The sequence below is a fragment of the Drosophila grimshawi genome, unplaced genomic scaffold (assembly GCF_018153295.1).
Source record: "Drosophila grimshawi isolate 15287-2541.00 unplaced genomic scaffold, ASM1815329v1 contig_1377, whole genome shotgun sequence".
NCBI lineage: Eukaryota > Metazoa > Arthropoda > Insecta > Diptera > Drosophilidae > Drosophila > Drosophila grimshawi.
Genome location: NW_025062900.1, coordinates 23838830 through 23860161, shown reverse-complemented (window position 1 = coordinate 23860161; position 21332 = coordinate 23838830). Strand labels below are relative to the sequence as shown.

At 38.6% G+C, this 21332-nt stretch overlaps 1 protein-coding gene across 2 annotated transcripts; it reads right to left on the bottom strand.

Moving 5' to 3' along the window:
• Nucleotides 1-891: 891 nt before the first annotated feature.
• On the bottom strand, nt 892-1650 carry LOC6567169 (calmodulin). Of its 2 annotated transcripts, none has more exons than XM_032739392.2 (2): nt 1107-1650; nt 892-1039 (listed from the first exon to the last, which is right to left on the bottom strand). In XM_032739392.2, the coding sequence occupies exon 1, from the start codon at nt 1595-1597 to the stop codon at nt 1154-1156; it is 444 nt and encodes a 147-aa protein (XP_032595283.1). In that variant the 5' UTR covers nt 1598-1650; the 3' UTR covers nt 892-1039; nt 1107-1153. The 2 variants fall into 2 exon arrangements, with proteins under 2 accessions (XP_032595283.1, XP_001993353.1); XM_001993317.3 differs by having other exon boundaries at nt 892-1044; nt 1109-1650.
• Nucleotides 1651-21332: the final 19682 nt, after the last annotated feature.

The following is a 21332-nucleotide window of genomic DNA, read 5'->3' as shown; positions in this document are numbered from 1 at the left end:
TCCTTTTGCTGTTTGCTCGTGTTGTTGTTACTGGTCTGTAAATTATGCAAATTAAAATATGTACACATAATTACAAATGTAAATCGCATTAATTGTACAGCTCGAATAACTCTCACACAATGTCGATGATGCAAATTTGTGGTTAAAATATCACAAAACACTTTTTACAATTTGTTTTTTTAACCACTCCATTATTTTTTTCATTGACTTGTAGTTAAGTTTTTGGGAGGTCTATTTAAACATAGATTTATCATCGGATTATGACTGTGAAATTTATTCATTAAGTTAGTTAATTAAATATTTTAGTCAGTAATATCACAGGTTATAAGCTAACTTTTCTTTATTCCTTAGAAAGGGATCACTCTCGAGTCAATTTAATTATATTATATGGTTCAAAGTTTGATAGAGTATCTGCTAGTCAACTATTTAATAGTTAATCCGTTTAAAATACGAAATGACCACAAATGATTTTTATAGCCCAGTTAATTGAGGTTTACAGCACGGTTTTCATTTGATTAAACTCAATAATTACAAATACGAGCAACTCACAAATATTTTCACAACTTGCCCATTACTAAATTCAGTCAGCTTAAACACAATTTAAAGTCAAATAAATATAAATATATATATATATATACTATGCACTTTATAATAGTTAGTCAGTCATTATGATAATTGCCAAACTTAGCAAAGTCAGTTCCATTGCACTTAATAATAAATAAATAAATGTATAATAAATAAAACAATACAAATAAGGCAATACAATTTATAATTTATTAATAGGAGGAGTTTTGTAAGGGTATAGAGCAATCAGGGCAGGCTTATTAGTAAGATTCTCCATCATATAAAATAAGTAAAATTCAAATCAGATTGAATAAGCGAATTTTAATTAGCAAAAAATTAGACTTAACATATTCAAATTTAATCAGAAAACATATTAGATTATTGCTTTGCCAACAAATGAACAGACAGAAGCCTCCATTGTTATAGGGCAGCTTTTCTAAGGGTACACAACCAGGGCAGCCTTACTAGTACGATTCTCCGTTCGATCAATAAACCAAAATAAGTGGTTTTAAAAAATGTATATATAAAAGCCTAATAAATACCGAAAGGGATTGTCGGGTATGGGGATTATTATCGATTGACAGTTGATCTATTTGGTGGTCATCATCAGGACAAACTCCTCGTAACTCAGTTTTCCATCACCATCCTCATCATGGGGGCGTATCATCTCCTCGCACTCCTCGGTGGTTAAGTGCTGATTAAGATCCATCATGACGAGGCGAATCTGAGCAACTCCTATAAAGCCGGTGTTGTCCTTGTCAAAAATGCGAAATGTTTCACGCAGAGCATCCTCGTCCGGAGGATAGCTCATTCTGTAAATCAGTAATCGCACAAACGCGTCATATTCAACGAACCCGTTGCCATCATAATCTACATCGCTGATAATCAATTGTAGCTCCTTTTCTGTCGGCTGCCTGCCCAAGGCACGTAAAGCATTCTCAAGATCCTTGACTGTGACTCTATCATCATTGTCAAAAGCTAATATCTGGAAGGCGGTCTTAAAATGTTCAAGATCATGAACAGAGGGTTCCATTATCGAGTACTAAAATTTCGACACGTTTAAAATTTTAAATAAAAAAAATGAAGAACTTTAAAAAAAAACAGAGCTTTCGGTTTGAGTGTTAAAAATATAATTCTAGAAATGTGTTCCCAAACGGATGTTCAGCAATTGAAATCACAATTTCGCCTGCTGTGATTTGTTATTGGAGTATGTTATGCGATACACGAATACTTAAGACACCCCACATAGCAAGTGACATACGATGTCAGTGTGCTCGCTGGGTCATGATTAATTGCATGTGCGGCTTTCCACATACATACACACATACCATATGTATGTATATGTATATTGCATTCTGCCATTCGCCGTCTCGTTTTCGTCTTTCGCTCTGATATATTAGTTACAGTTGCTGCCCTCTGATTTTTTTTAATGTTTTTTTTTTTATATTTATCCGCGAAAGCATCCAACAGAGCACCGACAACAACAAGAATAACAACAACGACAACACCAACACCAACAACATTAAGTTTTCGCCGCATGCTGTGGTCAGCCGCACACATCAACAGCCAGGCCCATGAGCCACACCAACAGCCAGTTACAGCAACAGAAACTGCAACAACTACAACAACTGCAACAAGAGCAACAACAATAACAATGGTTGACCAGGCGAAAGTTATTTACTGCAAATCGGTCGAGTGAAGACCAGATCGCAGCTGACGACGCACAGTAGTCTCACCTAATCAATTTCATGGCACAAATCGGAGGAAATCCTTAATAAATATAAAGAATTTTATTATCTTTTAAATATATGTTTCATCTCCTAAAAACCGGTTAAAACGCTTCTGAGCAATATTTTCTCAAAGTTTCAAATGTTATCGGAATTAGCTAACAAAAAAAAATCCGGTTTTCATATTGAAAAACAGTATTAATATAAAGGATTAAAGAGCTTAAAATCGGTTTAGATTTGACAAAGGTGGTACGCATGACCAGATGTGATCTTATAATCTTGTAGATCTTGATCCATAAAATAAATATCTCATTGCGAAAACATGTAAACATAGATAACTTCAGAATTGTGGAATCCAAATAGGCGTCGACATACATACATAACAACACATATAACTGATATAACTACACTGAAGTAATATATTGGATTCCAAGCAAGCAACTTCAGCGCAAATCGTGTCTTCCAATTTCCATAATGTAACTTTATCACTGTTCATATTTGCAATATATTACGCCCATAGTGAGACGGTTCAAAATGCTGCCAAAATTTCTGAAAGGCAAACAGCAACTGGTAAAATTTGAGCAGACCGTTGGCTTTAAACATGCTCCAAACAGCTGAATATTCAATTAAAATCTCGAAATTAATTTAAGAGCTAACGGCAATGGCAGCCAGGTAAACTTTTCTGTGGCCACTTGAACCGAATTGGGGCACGGTGCAAGCAACAAGGCATCTTTCAGCCACCATATTTGGATATTTGATTTTGATTTCGATTTCAAAGCTACACTTTGGCGCCGAATGCTAGGCAAACTTTTTACCAAAGCCTTAAATTATAATTGAAACAATAGAAAATAAATCAACAACCAAGAACTTACTGAAACTAAATGTGATGTTGAAAAGTTAATTAGCAATGCGAGAAGTTGTGATTGTTTTCGTTTACCAATTTAACACAATTATTTAGAAAACCATTTTAATTGAAACATTAATTCTAATAAATTAGATTACATGAAATTAGATTCTACCTCAGACATACATATAAACATTTCATAGAATTATAAATAGCATCATACACTTAAGGCAATTCCATTTTACATTATACTTAATATCCCATCTACGTAGAGTTAAGTAGCCGTCCATTGACGTTAAGGAATTTATGTTTTCCATCGTTTTATAGCATCTGCTAGCCGGACAATTGGGTCGACTCTTGCAATATTCTTTGCTGTGCTTATCTGACTCGCATTAACCGCTTCAATTGCCGGAATGACTCAATGGGGCAACTGTTAACCTCTTTACAAGTGAATTACTCGCCGTTTATGTTGACGACAGTTGTTCACTTGCAGTTCGTTAGATACTCGTGTGCGAGTAAATCGAATGTCTTCCATATTGAATGGCTGCCAGGCGCAATGGGAATCCTGCAATCCTTTTCAGCTCCACCTTCATTCATTGTGTTAAATGTTCCGGGTCTTATACTCATATATTTGTAAGCAATTATAAAGCATACCTTGCGCCATATCTTGCACCTTATCTTTGCAACTCACCTCGGGGCAACGTGCTACGTGCTGGGGCAGCTGCCAGCTGCAGTCGAGCGACGACGCTGCAAAGGAGGCAACAATAAATTATTTCATTGCTGACCACAAACAGTTGAATCTTGTTGTCGTTGTTGTTGAGATGGTTGTTGTGGTTGTTGCTGCTCACGTCTGCTATTAAACTCGCCGTAAAAAGAGCTTGAAATATGTAATTTTCCGGTTCAATTACGACGCCACAGCAGCAGCGTGGCCTGAAGTGGACTGAGCAGCGGGGCACGGATATCGGCTGTGTCAGGAATCCGCATCCACATCCGCATTCGCCTCCGCAACATCGCGGCCAGCAGGCCAAGATCCATGTACACTGATAGCGACTGGCGACCACCAACGCGCTTGTGCGATATGCGGCTCGGATAGCACTCAGTAATTTGTAGTAAATCTCTGCGGCACATGAAGGAAGACTGCCCGAGCAGCCTGAGTTAGAGGCAGGAGGAGGCGATGTGGCTGGAGAGCTTTGAGTGACTCGCTGCGGTTAGATATATTCGGCGGACGTGTGCCGCATTTTAAAAAGTCGAAATTTGAATTAAATCGTGGCCCTAACAAGCATTTCATGTCTTAATATTTTACATTTAATGAAACTAAGCTAAATGACCTTCACTAGAGATTAATCTACAAAGTAAATCCAAATGCTTCGATCGCGGAAATGGTCAAGGCTAATAACTTATTAAACGAAAATAATAAAATTATTTGGTATTTTCAAAATAATTTAATTTAAATGTTGATTTGGTATTCAAACGGTTAAACAATTTGATCGATGTGCAAAGGTATTCAAACGGTTAAACAATTTGATCGATGTGCAAAGTAGATACATCAAAATCAAAAACACGCATTAACAGAAAGCAGTGAATATTGCTAAAATAAGAATTGACTTAGCAATATTTTTTGTGATTATAGCAGTATAGACAAAAAGTGTATTAAAGAAAATATCAGTCACATAATACTTAAAGCTTTGCTAAAAAGAACCATTTCGTTGAAATGTCATCTTTGTACGATTACTAAGAAATGGATACGTCAAACTCATTTTCCCATTGTTTATGCAGAGCTGGTTAAGCAACGATTCTTTATCTACTTAGGAGAATTTACAGTTGATTTACATATAAAAATAAACAACAGCCTACGAGTGCGACTCGTTAAAAAAATGACAAGTGCTGAGAAGCAAAGGAGGAACAAAATCGATGTTGTTGATGGGAAAATAAATGGTTGGTGTGGATGGAGAGGGGTGCATGGGTATAGTATTTTGCTAAGCAACTTGACTGCAAAAATGCCAGCAAGTAAATTTTAAACATCGCACGTGGCCATAAAAACCATGCCAGGCCAACGAATGTGCCAGTAGCAGTCAGGACTATTCAGCAGCCAGACAAGGTGGGTGAGGGGGATGTAGGAGCGATAGACGAAGAAGGGGGGTGGAAGGGGTTGCTAAAAGGAAGCTACGTGTGGGCAACTGCATTTTAGCGCCATATTTTATACACACTTAAAGTCACACACAGAGAAAACAGCTAGCAAATGGAAATAGGAGTGAGAGGGGGATGAGAGGGGCAAGTGGGTACTGCAGTCGTCGCAGTGTCAAAGCAAGAAAGGCAACGGCAATGCAGGCAAAGATAAACGCGGTGAGTGCAAAGGGAATAGCATCAACAACAAATGGTCAAAAAGTTTTCCATTCCATGCAAAAAGACAAAAAAAAATGTGTGAAAAAGCAAGTGAAAATGGGTTAAACAAATGCCAAGAGCACAACAAAAGAGGCCGCAAATAAAATGCAAGCCAACGCCACGCCCACTTACTGCCCCAAACACACAGCAACACACACACACACTTCAGTTAACTCTGGTCGAGGTACGGCCAAATGCTGCGTACAACAGTGCGTATAATGAATATTAATAAATGTGCCACTGAATTAATTAATGAAACGCCGCATTTTCAATTAGCAACAAGACGCAAGCAACAAGCATACTTCGACAGCGAACAAGACATTTCACAAGGCCACCAACTGATTTGGCCGTGGGCTTGGCTAATTAAAATTTAATTAATTAACAATGCGACGGCAAATGGCCGAAAGCAGGCAATAGAAAAGTATCGAAATTACGCCAAAACAGCCGCCATCTGGCTAAAGATTTTTGAAGTAGTCGGAAATGAAGATGGATTTTCATTTCAATGGACCATGTGGCACGTGGCGCGTGCCACATTGGCCACGCAACACATGCCCACAAACTGTATTGATTCCATCGTTGTCGTTGTCGTTGTTGCTGTTGCTGTTGATGTTGCTCTTCTAGTAATTGTTGCTCCAATATGCCACATCATTTTCGGCTCATTAATCATTGAAGCATTTTCATTAGCCTGGGCCAAGTTTCCTCGCTTTAATTACCAAACGGCCAGTGCACCCACGATAAGCGATAAACGACAAATACAAAACCTTCTATTGAATTTAGACCACAACAAAAGGCCATAAATTGGGATACTGTTAATTTCTAAAATGCCTCGACATGAAACAAACCAAATAAATGCGTTGAGGCTTCTGCGCAAAAACTTGCTGAGACGAAAATAATGTAAAATCAATGTAATTATAGGAGAATAAATTGAAATGCATGAGTAAGGAAATTTCTTTAAAATTAAAACTGCTAAGCATATAATATCCATCCATGCCTATTCACGTTTCACAACCAATCTCTTCTTGTTTTCTCGTTTCATTGGTTGTTACTATCTAAAGAATATCTATTTTAACATTAATGTATTCCTAAAATCGAAATTTTTCTTTTGTTCCCACAGCAAGTCTTAATTTAGAATGAAAACCATTTTGACAATTCTTTTTCAATAGAATTGCTAAATATTTTGTAAATGCTTCTAAAATTTTCTCTTTCTCTTGTTAATCTAAATCTTCAAGTTCTGGACCATTGGCTTTACCAGAGGAAGAATAATTTCAAAGAATTAATGTCTATTCCACAACTATTGGTGAATTGGCCTGTTGCATTAGTAGCATCAGGCTTACGAAGTGATGGCTACAAAATAAGCTGGCACTGGAATAGATTTTGTATGGCCAACTAAATTGCAGTCAAAGTCATCTCAATATTTGGCAACAATTTGTGGCAGAGACGACAGCGTTGCAGCAAATGCTGCAGATTGCTTGTCAAACTGGCGGAGAAGATGTGTATGTGTGTGTGATTGGATGGGGAAGGAATGAAGGGCCTGCATCCATGACCATCACGTTCGGCACGTTGCTGGCCATTTTGCACATTTGACGACAGTGACAATTATCGATCAGGCACGCACAACGACACGCTTAAATGGGTCAACGACGCATCCTTGGCCTCATTTGCATAAATGGCGTGCAACAATCTCCCGCACCACCAGTGCCTCATACAAATGTGGGCACATACATATAATGTTTCGTGAATGTGCGCACTTTTTTCGAAGGCTGCTGAATATGTAGGCGTCAGTTGGACGAGGCATGCAGTTGTTGCAATAATAGCCCTTAAACATTTACGGCCAGCGGCATGCAATCAAATGAATTTCGTTGCTTGTTCCACCCTCAGCGTTAAACCGTGCTGCTCCGATGGAGTTGCAATTGCCTAACGCCTAAATCAAAGCTGCTAAATGAAATGTCTTCATTAAATTAAACTGGCGACGAAAATTAAAATGACGAAAGACGAACGAAATGCTTAGTGGCATATTTTATAGGCCATGGCAAAAGAAATATGCGGCGATAAAGTCTGCCACATCAGCAAGGGGAAAGCCAAATATAGGCAGTAACAGCACCAACTGCACAGACAACCTTTGCTTCGTCCCGATCCGCCCCGCCACCCCGCCTCCCCATACCCGTCTGTGGGCCAGTAATTGCCGAGTGTTTTATTGCCAAATTTTAGAGCTCGATGTCTACGTCTAACGTCGAACATTTGTCAGGCCACAGGCGCCAACAGAGACGTCGCCCGCTTTGTCTCTCGCTCTCTTTGTCTCTCTGTCTCTCTCCCTTTCTATGTCTGTCTCTTACTATAGCACTTTGTCCTGTCGTTTTTGGTCATAAATTTTGGCACTTGACTTTTCGCGTGGAATTCATTAGTTTTGCCTCAGCTGAAGTCAGTGCTGACGCCAAATTAAATTACATTTAATTGCTTGGCTCATAACTTGGGCAACCAGCTCCTACAGACTGCAGTTCACAGTGGGCGTATACGCAATGTCTGCTACTGATAATGCAGACCCATATGCTTCCTTATTACAAAAAATTACTAAAAATAAACAACAAAAAATATAAAGATACCATGAAAATTCCGCTAAAATTACGAAATTTTAAGTCTCTTCCGTTTCAATTTATTTTCCATAGTAGCAAAGGGTCAAACTAACCGTTTACTTATCGATTATTGATTTTGGGTTTTCGAATTTTCTAACCAATTTTCCTATATGTTTTCAATTCAAATTTAGTGGTGGCAAAAACGATACTATTTATTTTTAAGTGTAGTAGTCGGTCCGGTGACCATTCAACTTATTTGTCATCATTAGACAAATGTCCAGCCACAACTTGGTAGTGTCTTCAACCGAATTTAGTTGCAGCTGCTGGCCAGCAGTCGCCAGAGTGACTCAAGTTGCAGGCGCTTGCTTCTGACAACTCAAATATATATAATTCTGTTGATTTTCAAGTGAACTCAAGAGCGCCTGCTGACATCGGTTCAGCCAAGCTGTAGATAGGAGCGCGAGAGCTGCAAGCGATAGCTAATATAAATGCATGTAATACATTTCAGACAGGACCCAACACTCAGTTGCCTGAGCCGCACAAACGGTCGGTGCTCAAGTGGCAGAATTTGTGGCTGATGTTGTTGGATCTCTGCAAACTGCAGTTCAAACTTGGCACAACTTAGTTTTTGTCCTTCAGTAAACTACATTTACTCGACAGCCGTCCAATTTGAGCTTATCCACTTGGGGGCGCATGCTCTTCTGTGTTGATAAATGTGCATGTATTAGTTGGTGTTTATCCTAAAAGCTGAAGATGTTCTGCTTTACCCCACTTAGCTCAGTGAGATCCGCCGTAAGAGAGCTAAATAGTTGTAAAGAAAAGCCGCAAATAATATGACTATGGTTGATTATGTCTGTGATGCTATCGGTTATCGTTATCGATTTGTCCTGTCGAAAAATGCATTTAGAAAAAAGTTGGTTTCTTGCTTGTTTATACTCCTGAATAATCATTAATATTCAGTTCTCAATAAGGGATAACAACAGTTTCTTTGTTACATAATCCTACTTTCTCCCAAATATATTTGCAATAATTACGATATATTAAATGCACACTGCAAAATTCTCTCAATCGCTTGTTACGCTCATATTAGATGGTCCCCATGCAAAAATATTGTAAACATAATAAAACAATGTAAAACCAATTGCAATTCTGCTTGCGCACCTAAACAATGCTTTTGGTGTTATGCAATTCTCAGTTGCGACGCAGCCAATTTGTTTCTTCTCACTCAGCACGAATATTGAATCTCGCTCTCCTTGGGCAGGGCTATTTAAATGCAACTCCCTGAAGCAGCCGTAAACTTTATCATCATCATGGCAATTGCTACTCGAGTAGAGTGCTGACTATTGTTCAACTCTGCTCGTTCTTCACAAATACTTGCCGAAAAATGAGCTTGCTGTGTTGAGTTTCATGCAATTCATAAAAATTAATTAAGAACTAGATGTTGAAGAACTTGCTGCTGCTGCTGCTGCTGCTGTCAAACACTTGACCACGCGCCAAGTGAGACAACACAGCTTGAGACAAGTTGGGAGCCAGCAACCCACCCCCACCCACTCGACTGCTACAAGTTATTGCCAGTGTTATTGTCTTCTTGTTATTTCAGGCTATTGACCAGTTCACACTCAAGTTGTTTGCCTTGTTGCTTCCCCTCTTGCCAATGCTGCGCACTCAAGTGCTGTGTCTCCAACTGCAGCTTCGACTGCTGCCTTCAACGACTTGTACATTATTTCATCTACATTTTTGTAGCCAGTGCCTTTAGTTTGCTTAAGCTGTTATTTCATTTTTCACTTGCACATTGCCACGTTCGTTATGTGTCCAGATAAGGCAGCTGATGTTTAACCGCACTCTGGTCTCCAGTCCCTAGTCTCCGGGTAAGTTGCGGTTTCCTTACGTTCTGGGCTGGCAACGTTGCGGTGATAAACTCTCTACATTTGCAACAGTGAATGGTGCTGCTACTGTGGCAAGTTTGCTGCATAAATCGCCGTCAAATGTATTTAGATTCGGACTTGAACAGTTTTTAATTGAGTTCCGGGGCCCCAAAATCATATAAGTTGAGAACCATCCACTACCACGCCAAAGAGTAAAATTTCAGCATGTTTGATTAAACAACACTTACAGTTCAGAGAAAACTAGCCCATTACTCACGAGTAAGCCGCTATATGGCTCTCCAGTTAAAATTACTCAATACGACTAAAAGTCAAAGAGGACTCGACCCATCCACACAAGTTTCCATGTCAATACATAGATCAAGTGCGCAGCGGGAGATGCGTCTGCTTTGGGGTTACAACACCAAAAGTCGCGATTCAAGCTAAGAGTTTTTGCTGCTAATGAAATAAAGATGTCCGCTGTATCAATGTGTGTGTGAGAGAGAAAGATAAATAGAGAAAGGGAGTGCAGCACTCGCAGTGGATTCATTTCAAAAGTTTGCTAATGGTTTTAAGCGTAATGAAGCCGGAAATTAGTAAACATTTTGCACATTGGCACAAGTGACATTCTAAATGGATTAGTTAAGCCAACAGAGAAATCCAACACAACTTTGATCTCTGCAGATGTGTTTGACTAATGACAGCTCGATGCTATAACATAATTGCGCAAGTGAAAACTTGGGAGAAGAAAATAAGAAGTGTACTTGAACATTTATCTCTTACTGCTGCTTTCATCAGAGCAAATGGCTTTAACTGCAATTAAACATACTTAAACATATTAATTAAACTTTAGCGAAGCCCTTCAAAAATCGTATTATTTTTATCATAATCGAATAAAAAGTATTTAATAATATTAATAATAGAAACAATATGAATGTAATAAATCGTCAATAAGAGTACTATTAATTTTATTTATCCATCAATCATTATCAGCTTCAAGTAACCATTTCTACAATTTTTCGCCACTGTATTTTGGCTCGTTTTTCATTTAGCTCTGGTCTTGTTTTCCTTCCCTGCTGCCACATCCTCTGATTGCTTGCTATAAGAGCTCTTGAAGCTAATGCTATTGTTGTTGTTGTTTTTGTTGTGGCTGCTGCTGTGCTATTAAGAGGCCAAGTTATCATCAAGCATCGTGTAGGAGCTTGCTTCAGTTACCATCTAGCGTTTAGGATAGTTTGGTGTCCTTGGTGTCCTCTGTAGTCTGGTGCTCATTGTCTAGGCGAAGCTTTTGTTAGTTAATTTATTTGGAGTTTGCAACTAAAAGTTTTAATGTTGCCGCTTTGAATTTGGCTTAAATGGATAATTATTTTAACAAATTGTGCAAAATGCTTAACACAAACTTTCACAAGCCAGGCCCAAAATGTTACAACCTCCATTTGCTGTGGCTGCGGTTATCTAAGCAAATGCTTCAAGTCTGCGTCGAGCCATTTGCGCCAGGTGTTGAGTAGGCTTTCAGCAAGATGGCTGGCGGGCTGGCAGGCTGGCAGGCTTGCGGGGTCAGGCTACAAGTTCAACAGTTAAACGCTAGACAACATGCAGTGCCAACAGCCACGATTCATATCTCAAAACTTAACACACCGCAAAAACTTTGAAGATGGCTCTACTGCTGTTGCTGCCGCCGTTGCTGCTTTGTCACGCCCTGCCACGCCTCCTCGTGGCCAAATTTTAATTAGTAGCATTTGTTGCACAGCATCCAATTTAATGCACTTGAAATCATTCCGCCAAAGTTTCCAACAACAATCGTGAGTGCAAGTGAGGGTAAAAATTTAAGGGCTGGGGGACTTCCAAATCCAACTCGCAAATTAAATAATTGCTAAACGTTTTAAGCATGCAAAATCTACAACATTTAAAAGAGATAAATGTTCATGTTCCAGCAAACTAATTCACCTCTATTTCGCCAAGAAGCAAAAATCAATGAATAACAAAGCAGAAAACAGAAATTAAGCCTAAAATTGGAGCAGTATTTTCGACTTAAGACGGAACATAAAAGCGACTTTTACAAAAGCAACTTGGCTCGCAAAAATAAACATGGCGAAATAAGGCAGAAAGTAAATTCAATTATACAGACACACAGAAAGTTGCTAATACTTATGAATGGGGGGTGGGGTTGGGTGACTTGGGTGGCAAGGCATTTTGTGAAATCAGCGACAAGGACTGGCGTCAGTTGTTACTTTTGCTACGTGCATCGCATGGCGATTGTCGAAAATTGCCGGCAATGGGCACAACTTTTAACACAATTTATAAACGCAACGATATTTATAGAATTTTTGAATTAAATGCAAAATATTTTACCACACGCGCCCCCATAAAAGTTGACGCTACAAGTACCTCCCTCACTGCCACAGACCAGACCAGACACACGCACAAAACACACATACAAACTCTTGTCCGGTCCCCAACCCGACACGAAACAAGCGAAACACGAAAACAAACAGCAGCCGCTTGTGGAAATTACAGCAGGAAAAGGCCACTACAAAAGTTGCCACAAACTCGGACTTCGTTGCGAATTTATGAGCCGAGTCTAAGCCCGGCACATTTTAAGCATTTAAAATATTTATCCACATTGATGTATGAAACATTTTTTAGTGGGCTTAAAGTCTCGACTACCCAGAATGGAACTGGAAATATGTGAAATTGCATTTACATAATTGAAATTTTTGTTATTAAATATATACCGATATCAATTTACATCACAATTACGTTCAGGCTCATACTAGAAGGGTACCATGATTTTTTCAAGAATAATGCATTATAAAATAACGGATCTAGTTCCAATATAATTTTAAATACTTTTTGTTTGATTTTAGTTTTTAGTTCTTAGGTTATTATGTTGATAAAACTTTCTGAAGACTAAAGAATCACTCTGCCTCTCTATTACCTACATTTGTTAACTTAACTAAATTAAGACAATTTAGATTTCTTTTTAATTATTCTTCTATAATAAATAATTAATTATTAATAATTTATTTATAAGCTAAATATATTTAAATAAGATTTAATGAATTTTAAGGGCATTAAAGCTTTGACGAATCAATCGAAAATTTGTCATCTAATTATTAATGGCAATTTTGTAATACTTGCAGTCTAATTAGTATTTTTTGCACAAAGGTATATTATGAGTACAAAATTTAAATTACACTCAAATGATAAAAATAATTGTAAATTATTTGGTCCAAAATTCAATCAGTTACGGTTGCCCAGGAAATGTAATTGATTTTTCGTATTCGATGCACTTTTACAATAATTTGATTTAATTCTCTAAAATTTAAATGAAACTCTGCACGCATTGAGCTTTACTCTTTTGAAGGGAAAAAAGCTAAATACAATACAAGTGCTTCACTTTTAAATATGTTTAAGCTCGTGTGATTCATGCATCCATTTGGCAAGAACAACAAACTTTCCATTTGTTGATTTTCATTTTACCGGCTAGAGATTAATTTTTTCCTTGCTGCCTGTTAAACAACATTTTACTTGTCATTTTGGGCCACACGGCACCTTTGTGCACTTTTTTGTGGCTGTTGCATATTTATGCAATTAAATTTGCAAATATGCTGTGATGCCGCATCAGCCCTCCCACCCGCTTGCCACATTGCACTTTCTTTTTTCTGTCAAATATTGCAAAAAAAAAAAAAAAATATGTTAAAAATTTAACATTTTTTAATGATTGCCATACTCATTGTTAATCCTGTTAGCGTCTGGCTCGGTGATGCAAAATGTGGCTACAATTTAAAGACTGTTTATTGCGAATAACACATTTTATATTAAGTGGGTAAACTAAACGGATTTAAAAAAATATATTCAGCGCAACTTATATTTTTTCAATTTTTATTTCGAGCCAAAAATCTTCTAGTATTAAATAATTATTTTGAGTTATATTTGCGACCATCTAGATTCCAGAACTAAACAATATATATACACATTATAATTTCGTACTCATATCTCTATATCAATCCAGATACATCAATACATATAGGACTACCGAAAAAATAATCCATAGACTATCTGTCAGTATTTCGAAGTAATTACTATTTAAAAATATTTCTATCTCTGAACAGAGATAAATATCAAAAATAATTCATATACATCTTTAAAACTATCTATTTGTGTATTATCCTCAAATTGAGCTCTCAATGGAAAAATGCATAATAGAACGACAGCGACAATTTCAAATGGGATTCGAGCTATTTTTCAGATTGCTCTATTTTGTTGTTGCATCAAATTGAATGCCATTCCAAGTGTCAATAAGTGTGACGCCGTAATCTCAATTGCATATGCATTGAAACAAAATACAAGATGACGAGAGTGAGGGGGAGGGGCAGTGAGGGGCTTGTGAACAAGAGACTGGTGAAAGGATTTTGAAATTGTTGTGCAGCTTCTGGTTTGCTTTGATTGGTCGCGGCATAAATTTACAATAAATTGTATACACAATGAAGACATTACGTATACGCCACGCTGTGTCTGCTGCCGCACGGAACGTGCCACAGGCACGCAAAATGTATTAGAATCGGAAACAGCTGAAGGCAAACACCTGAACAGCGAAATACGATTACGATAAAGGGGCAGCCAACCCAAATCGAACAGTGGCACAAGGGGCCAGGGTCACAGAGTAGGGGAGGAGTGAGGGTGCCACAACAATTTGTTGAGCGCGGACCGTGCAACAAGTAACAGAAAGCCAAGCGCAAAAAGGGGCAACTACCGAAACTAGGCAAGATCTGCAACATAGCCAACATAGTAAAGAGTAAAAGAAAACACAAAGGAAGAAGACCGTCTAGGAACATTGCTTGCAGACGGCGCGCCGCATAAAAATTTATGATTATGTTAAAATGTAAAAGTGCCAACGGGGCAGAACGAGGCAGAACGAGGCAGAACGCAGCGGAACGTGGCAGACAGCGGTAGCGCAGCAGGTGAGCGAATTTGTGTTAATGTTCCCACTGCAAACAGCAGACAGCAGGCAGCGAGCAGCGAGCAGAAAGCAGCAAGCAGAGAGTAGCAAGCGCCCAAGGCGATGCAGAGCCAAGCAGCCAGTCAAGTGGGTCGCCTATATGGCATATATATAAAATATATGATTTCTGCGCTCAACGTAAATGCGACAAAACTGATGACGACAACGTCGCTAGTATTATGGCAAATAATGACACAACAACAACAACAGCACCGGCAACCCAAACCAAAAAAAAAAAGGAGATAAAACAGCTAAACAACAGTTTGCTGCAATTTGTTATTTAGTTGTTGCTGTTTTCTGTGCTGCCAAATACCCAGCACCCTCAATATTAGTTCAAAAGGGATACCATTTTGTAAAGTTGTGCAGATAGTTAGATTGTATTGATGGGAATAACAATAGTCTATTCGATTGTCAGCTTCGTTAAGGTTTGTGCTTAAGATAAACGTATAAGGTATTTCTTAGTCGAGCACTATTTCACTATTTGTTGTCTGTTTCTGTTTCACGAGACTGTCATCTTAGGGAGATAGACACGCAGCGAGAGGGCCATGCAAGACATTGCAGTTTTGTTTAACTTTTAACTTGGTTGGATTTGTGACAGTTTATGTTGTCGGTCTGTTTGGTTGAAAGGGGCGCTGGATGTTTGACTGCGGGTTACACAAAGTTTGGCAAATGACGCTGCGAAACAGATGTGGCAAGTCTAGACAACTTTGAGTCTGATTTGTCTAGGTTGTAAATTACATATTTGCTTGCATTATCTATGACAAATTGTAGCCTAAAGTGATATCCCAAAAAAGGGAAAAAATAGAAAAATAGAAAACTGAAGAAATGAGAGTTGAGAGGAGAGTTGAGCAGGGAATAGCTAAACAGTGCCTGCAGAGTGTGGTTGTAAAAAAGAAACTTGATGCGGCCAAAGCTAATAAACATATTTACTTAATTACAACTATACAACAAGTTCGAAAGCTATTTACACAAAACCTTTTGGCGAGAAATAAGTCAAAGAAATAATTTTTTTGCAACCAGTAATAAAATTTCAGAAACATTGCTTCGGTAAATATCTAACTCAGTCTTGATATATTTGTAGTTTTCGTCTTTTGAGCGATGCAAACTAAAAATTCCGTTTGTATTAAGGCTTCTACATGAACAAGTTTGCCAAGCGGTCTCTGTTATCATATATATTGCAATGCGACTGTACGAAATGACTTCCTGCTGAGCGTTGCATCTGCATCCGCATCCGTATCCTCATGTGCAATCCCTGCCCCCGTTTAGGGGCATGTGCTGCAGTGGCAGCATCAAATCGATTATGTTGCTATTACTTCCGGCAGTTGTCGCTACCAGATGCACACACATATCTCTTCGCTCTATACTCCTCCCCCTAAGCATATCTTAACATTTCTTATTCCTTCATCCAGCACAAAAACCACTTGCAAGCGGAGGCAGTCTTCTTAAAATAAATTTCCATGCTTATTCTATGATTTAGATTTTTTTTCCTAGTTGTGTGTCCTTTCAGGATTTGCTGGGCTAACGGCAACAGCTGTCGGGGCACGCAGCATGCTGCATGCTGCATGTGTCGCCCTTTGGGAGCAAATTGCGCCCAATTGTCGGTTTGGCACACTTGCCCCCCAACAATGCTATTAACAACCATCAACATTATCATCAGCGATGCTGTTCAGCCTGTTGTTGGCCATTTTATGTGTGAAGGCCTGGCAGGTGGCAGTTGCAAAAGTGAGCCTCTGTAACGCATGTTGCCCCATTGCTGCCAGTTGCATGAAAATTTCCAAAACAGGTCAGAGGGTGGAGAGTATTGAGCGTCGCCCGCTGGGTTTAATTTGCCAACTCAATCGACGCTGGCCGCAGAACTGCACTCGATGTTAGTGCATGCCCACATTGGCCGGCAGCTAATTAGCAGGCAATGCGCTAAGCACTTGCACATAATTGGCCCAATAAGCCGGCCAACACAGCGGGACCGCCAGCCAACGCCAGCCTTTGATTGATAACGAATTTTTGCCTAACTATGCCAAACGATGTATTCAACGCCTTGAGGCGTGGCCAGCGAGCGGGCCGTGTGGGGCGTGTGTGCCTAATGAGGCAACTTAATTAGGCAGCATTTGAGTCGTCGAGTCTTGAGTTTCGAGCACCGAGTCTAGAGTCTCGAGTCTCGTGCGTGCCATCTTACACTCAATTGATTTAATAGACTTGGGTCACGGCTCATTGTCCTGGCTGGGAGAAGACAGCGCAGCCAGAGCCGTCAGCCTGTCCCCAAATTGTGATTGTCCCTATTTTATGCGTGTCACATAATAAATCTTATTTGATTTGTTTACCTCCGTTGACCATCCGACCCAATCCCCACTTTACTCATTGTCCTCATTAGACAAGCATCATTGTTTTGCTCTGTCTCATTCGCTCTCTATGTATACATATATACATATACATATACGTATGTGTGTGTGTGTATTCTGGCATCCCTCTTGTGTTGTTGCCAGTTAATTCGATTAAATATTGTCCCATTTAAGTGACGAGGTTCAACGCACGCCGGTTGCTCATTAAATTAATAATCAAATTACGTATACGCCACGTGACATGCGCCAGTGTCATCAATAGACTACAGACTATTAAATTCAATGGTATATATACATATATATCTATTTAATTAAATTTGGGTCGCATATGTGTGACATTTGCATTAGAAATTCAATTAGCTCAGATTATTCCTAAGTTAATTTTGCAATTTGATGCGATAGAATTTTCCATTGATTTTTCCTCCAATTTATGTGAATGCAGTTTGCTCTGTTGAAATTTGTAGCTAAGTGGCTTTTTGGCTCTAGTTGAAGCTGTCAATAGCTATATTTTTGGATTTCCTTGGATTGTGGTTTTATCTTTTTTAATAAGTTTTCCAATATTTAGTATATCAAAATCAGGTAAGTGGGTTGCTCACATTTGGATAAGGTTTCAGTTACATTATATCCAAAATGGAAAATTCATTAATGGTCAACTCGTGAAAATCAATCAGAAAGTAATTCAGTTCATCTTTGATCTCTGGTGGATTTCGTATTTTGATTAATGCATAGCGACTAGAAATCAATCAGAAAGTTTCATAGTTATTCTTAGACCTCTGATGAGGTAAGTGTGATGGTTTCCTATGTATGGGTTATTGCATCACTCTGGCATCAAATTAATCTTCACCCTTTCATGGCATATTGGCAATCTGTTACATGACACGAGGCGTCAAGTCAAACACTTCACTTGGATGCTATTACTTAAGCACATGTTTTATAATAAGATTCGAGGGCAACGGAAACAATTTTTCATGTGCCTGCTCGAACGTGTCGCTTGGGGAAAATCTTCCACTCTCTCTCTCCATCTCTCTCTCTCTCCATCTTTCTCTCTCTCCATCTCTCTCTCTCCATCTTTCTCTCCCTTGCTCGCTCTCTGTCTGGGTGCTAGCTTGCATTTATGGATGGTTATCCGGCTGAAAGTTGGGCTTTGGCATCCAGCTCCAAAGGACAATCAGTCATTCGTCGAGTTGGCGCCAGTTCTTTGGCTTGCTAGCAAAATGTGTCCAAAGGTTGTCCATGTGTTTGACTTTTGTTGTGTATGATGAGTGTGTGTGATATGCGTTGTGCATATAAGGTGTATAAGGTGTATGTGTGTGTGTGTGTGCCTTACACTTTCGTCAATCCATCAAAGTCGATGCGTCGTCGTCTCTGAGCCAAGGCGAATTTAATCAAGGCGTGTCGTGATTTCATTTTCAGTATGTACATTTAAAAGTGAGGTTTTGATGAGACTTCTCAGGCCTGACAAAATAACCGCAAATTAAATTTGCTGGCAAATATTTCATTGAGAAAGGGCAACCACAGTTTTCTAATTAATGCGACAGTCACAGACAAGCACAGAGTGAATTGGCTCCGCAAAAGGGACATACGACAAGCGACGACTTAACACCTGTCACACCTAAGGACACACACACAAACACACACAGGCTAATACGCCCTAATGTCCTGTCAATGCTACTGGGTCTTTTGTTTGGCATCATTAAGTTTTGTGGGAGTCTTGTTAACATTTATGATTATTGTTTCCTGGGCGTAGTCAAAGCTATCTTCTCTCTCAAATATATCTAAAATATGCATGCAATTATTTTAGCTCCCCACACCCGACACTGATGTATTTAATTAGTTTCTGTCTGTGTTTTTGTTGCTGTTATTGCTGCTGGCTGTTGCAACATTATCCAAACTAGCTGGCCACACTGACTGCCAAAAATATGCACATAATCCACAAGCTGACGCGCTTTTGCATGCTTCAAATGTTTACAAATCGGATTTACTCTCTCCCACAATCTCTCTTTCTCTGTGCCTTGCTAGTATTTAATATTGTTAAGGTAACGGAAGAGGAGAAAAAAAAACTTTGCAACATTTTATCAGATTATGAAACACAAAATGCAACTTCCTCTGGTTACCATTTTTTTTTATCCCTTTTTTTCTTCGCCAGCTGCCATAAACGAAATCCGTGGCAGGTTTTTCTGTACCCAATACTTCGAATGTGTGTGGCAGCAAGAAGCAAAAGTTGCAAAACTAGCAGAAAACTCATGCATACATATTTTCTCGCAAGTAAACGGAAACATTAAATTTGTATTTGCTGAGCTTTTCGCGCAACGTTGCACCCAAAATAACAAAAATAACAACAACAACAACAACAAGAACAACCACTGCAGAATCAGCAGAAAAAGCCAAAAGCTGCCGCAGCAATCGAGTATCAAAAGAAGTCAAACAACTTGAAGGCAAGTTTCCAATGGGAACGCAAAGCGGACCTGGTTTAGCCTTCCATTTGCTGCTTATTTCTTATTTGAAAGCATTGGACTTTTAAATCCTACTTCCCTATTCCCTATTCCCTATTTTGAGTAAATGCTAATAACACACATATTTTTTTAAACAGCATATTTCATTAGGTTATCTGAGGAACTCAGAAATTGCAGAGCATTTTGTTTGTTTGTATTTGTTATGATTACAACAACTATCTGAGTCTTTATTAAATTAAACGGTTTGTGACATCTGACATTTTCAATAATGATAACAATATGAAAATTCAATTAAATCAAAATAAATAAATAAATATGTAATTAAACGTATATAATTTAAAGTAAAACGTGTAAAACGTATGGATCAAATTTTAAATTCTAATCGTCAATGTTTGACGTCTATATTATATCAATATAATTGACTTTACTTTTATATAAATTATTATTTATTGGTGTGTTAACTAATAAGCAATAATTAATAAATGTATATTTGATTTCAAGTAATTCTCGAATGATTTTTTCAAGACAGACGGTACTAAATGTATTTTGCAATTGCATTGTTCTCATTCAAGTCTCATTCAAACAATAAGAAATTTTTTTATTCTACTGAATAATCTTACATCTATTTGAGCAATTTGAGCTTTAGCGACTTTTCGTGTAACTTATACTGGCTTCTGGCTCCTGGCTCTTGGTCCTTTATCAATCTTCGTTAAACAGCACTTCTGCGTGATCACGAATTGCAGCAGTTTTGTTGTGGCTAGGCCCAAACTACTTCCGGCTCAACAAAAAGCCGTGACAAATGACCAACATAGTGCATATTTATGATAGCACACACACACAAACACACACAAACACACACTAACACTCACGCATGCACTCAAGGCCAGTTGCACTCGCTGGGCACTCAGTGTTCGGTAAAATGCCAACACAAAGTTTATACACACGTAGTCAATTACTCACACCAGAAAAGGATGCAGCAGCATGGCCACGCCCATCAGCCCATATTGCATGCACACTCACTTACACAAACACGCACACACACACATGTATAAGCAGTAGGTAGAATTTCCATTTTGAAAATAGCCAATCCGCACATACATGCAAAAGAGAATGCCTTATAATCGATTTTTTTAAGCAGAACATTTTAACGAACATTTCCGGACTGTATCTTCATCACATCCCCTCACACCCTGCACTTTCCCTGCAGTGTTCAACAGTGAATGTCATTGATATTTCGGCAAGTGTTTTGCCCGTATCTGAATTGCAGATTTTGCACACATGCAACGACTCCATAAATATTGAATGTGCAATAAAATTGAAAGTAATTCCATCGCAACATTTTCGCCCCATTTGGAATCTTAAAATCTATGACAATTACAATCGGAATTTATCTGATATTATGGTCAAGTGCCAGGCGTTTCAAAGTTACTGTTAATTAGAAAATTGTTAAGACTCCTCCTACCTCCCCCAAATTCAGTCGATTGCAATAAAATGTCGAATATATCCAAATGCCAAATTCAGTTTGTGGCGATGCAAAAAATGCATGTCTAAGCCAAATAATAAAACAATGATAACAACAACTATGATTAAAT

Excerpts from the sequence above, each read along its gene's own strand:
- LOC6567169 (XM_032739392.2), bottom strand. The coding sequence starts at position 1,597 with ATGGAACCCTCTGTTCATGATCTTGAACATTTTAAGACCGCCTTCCAG.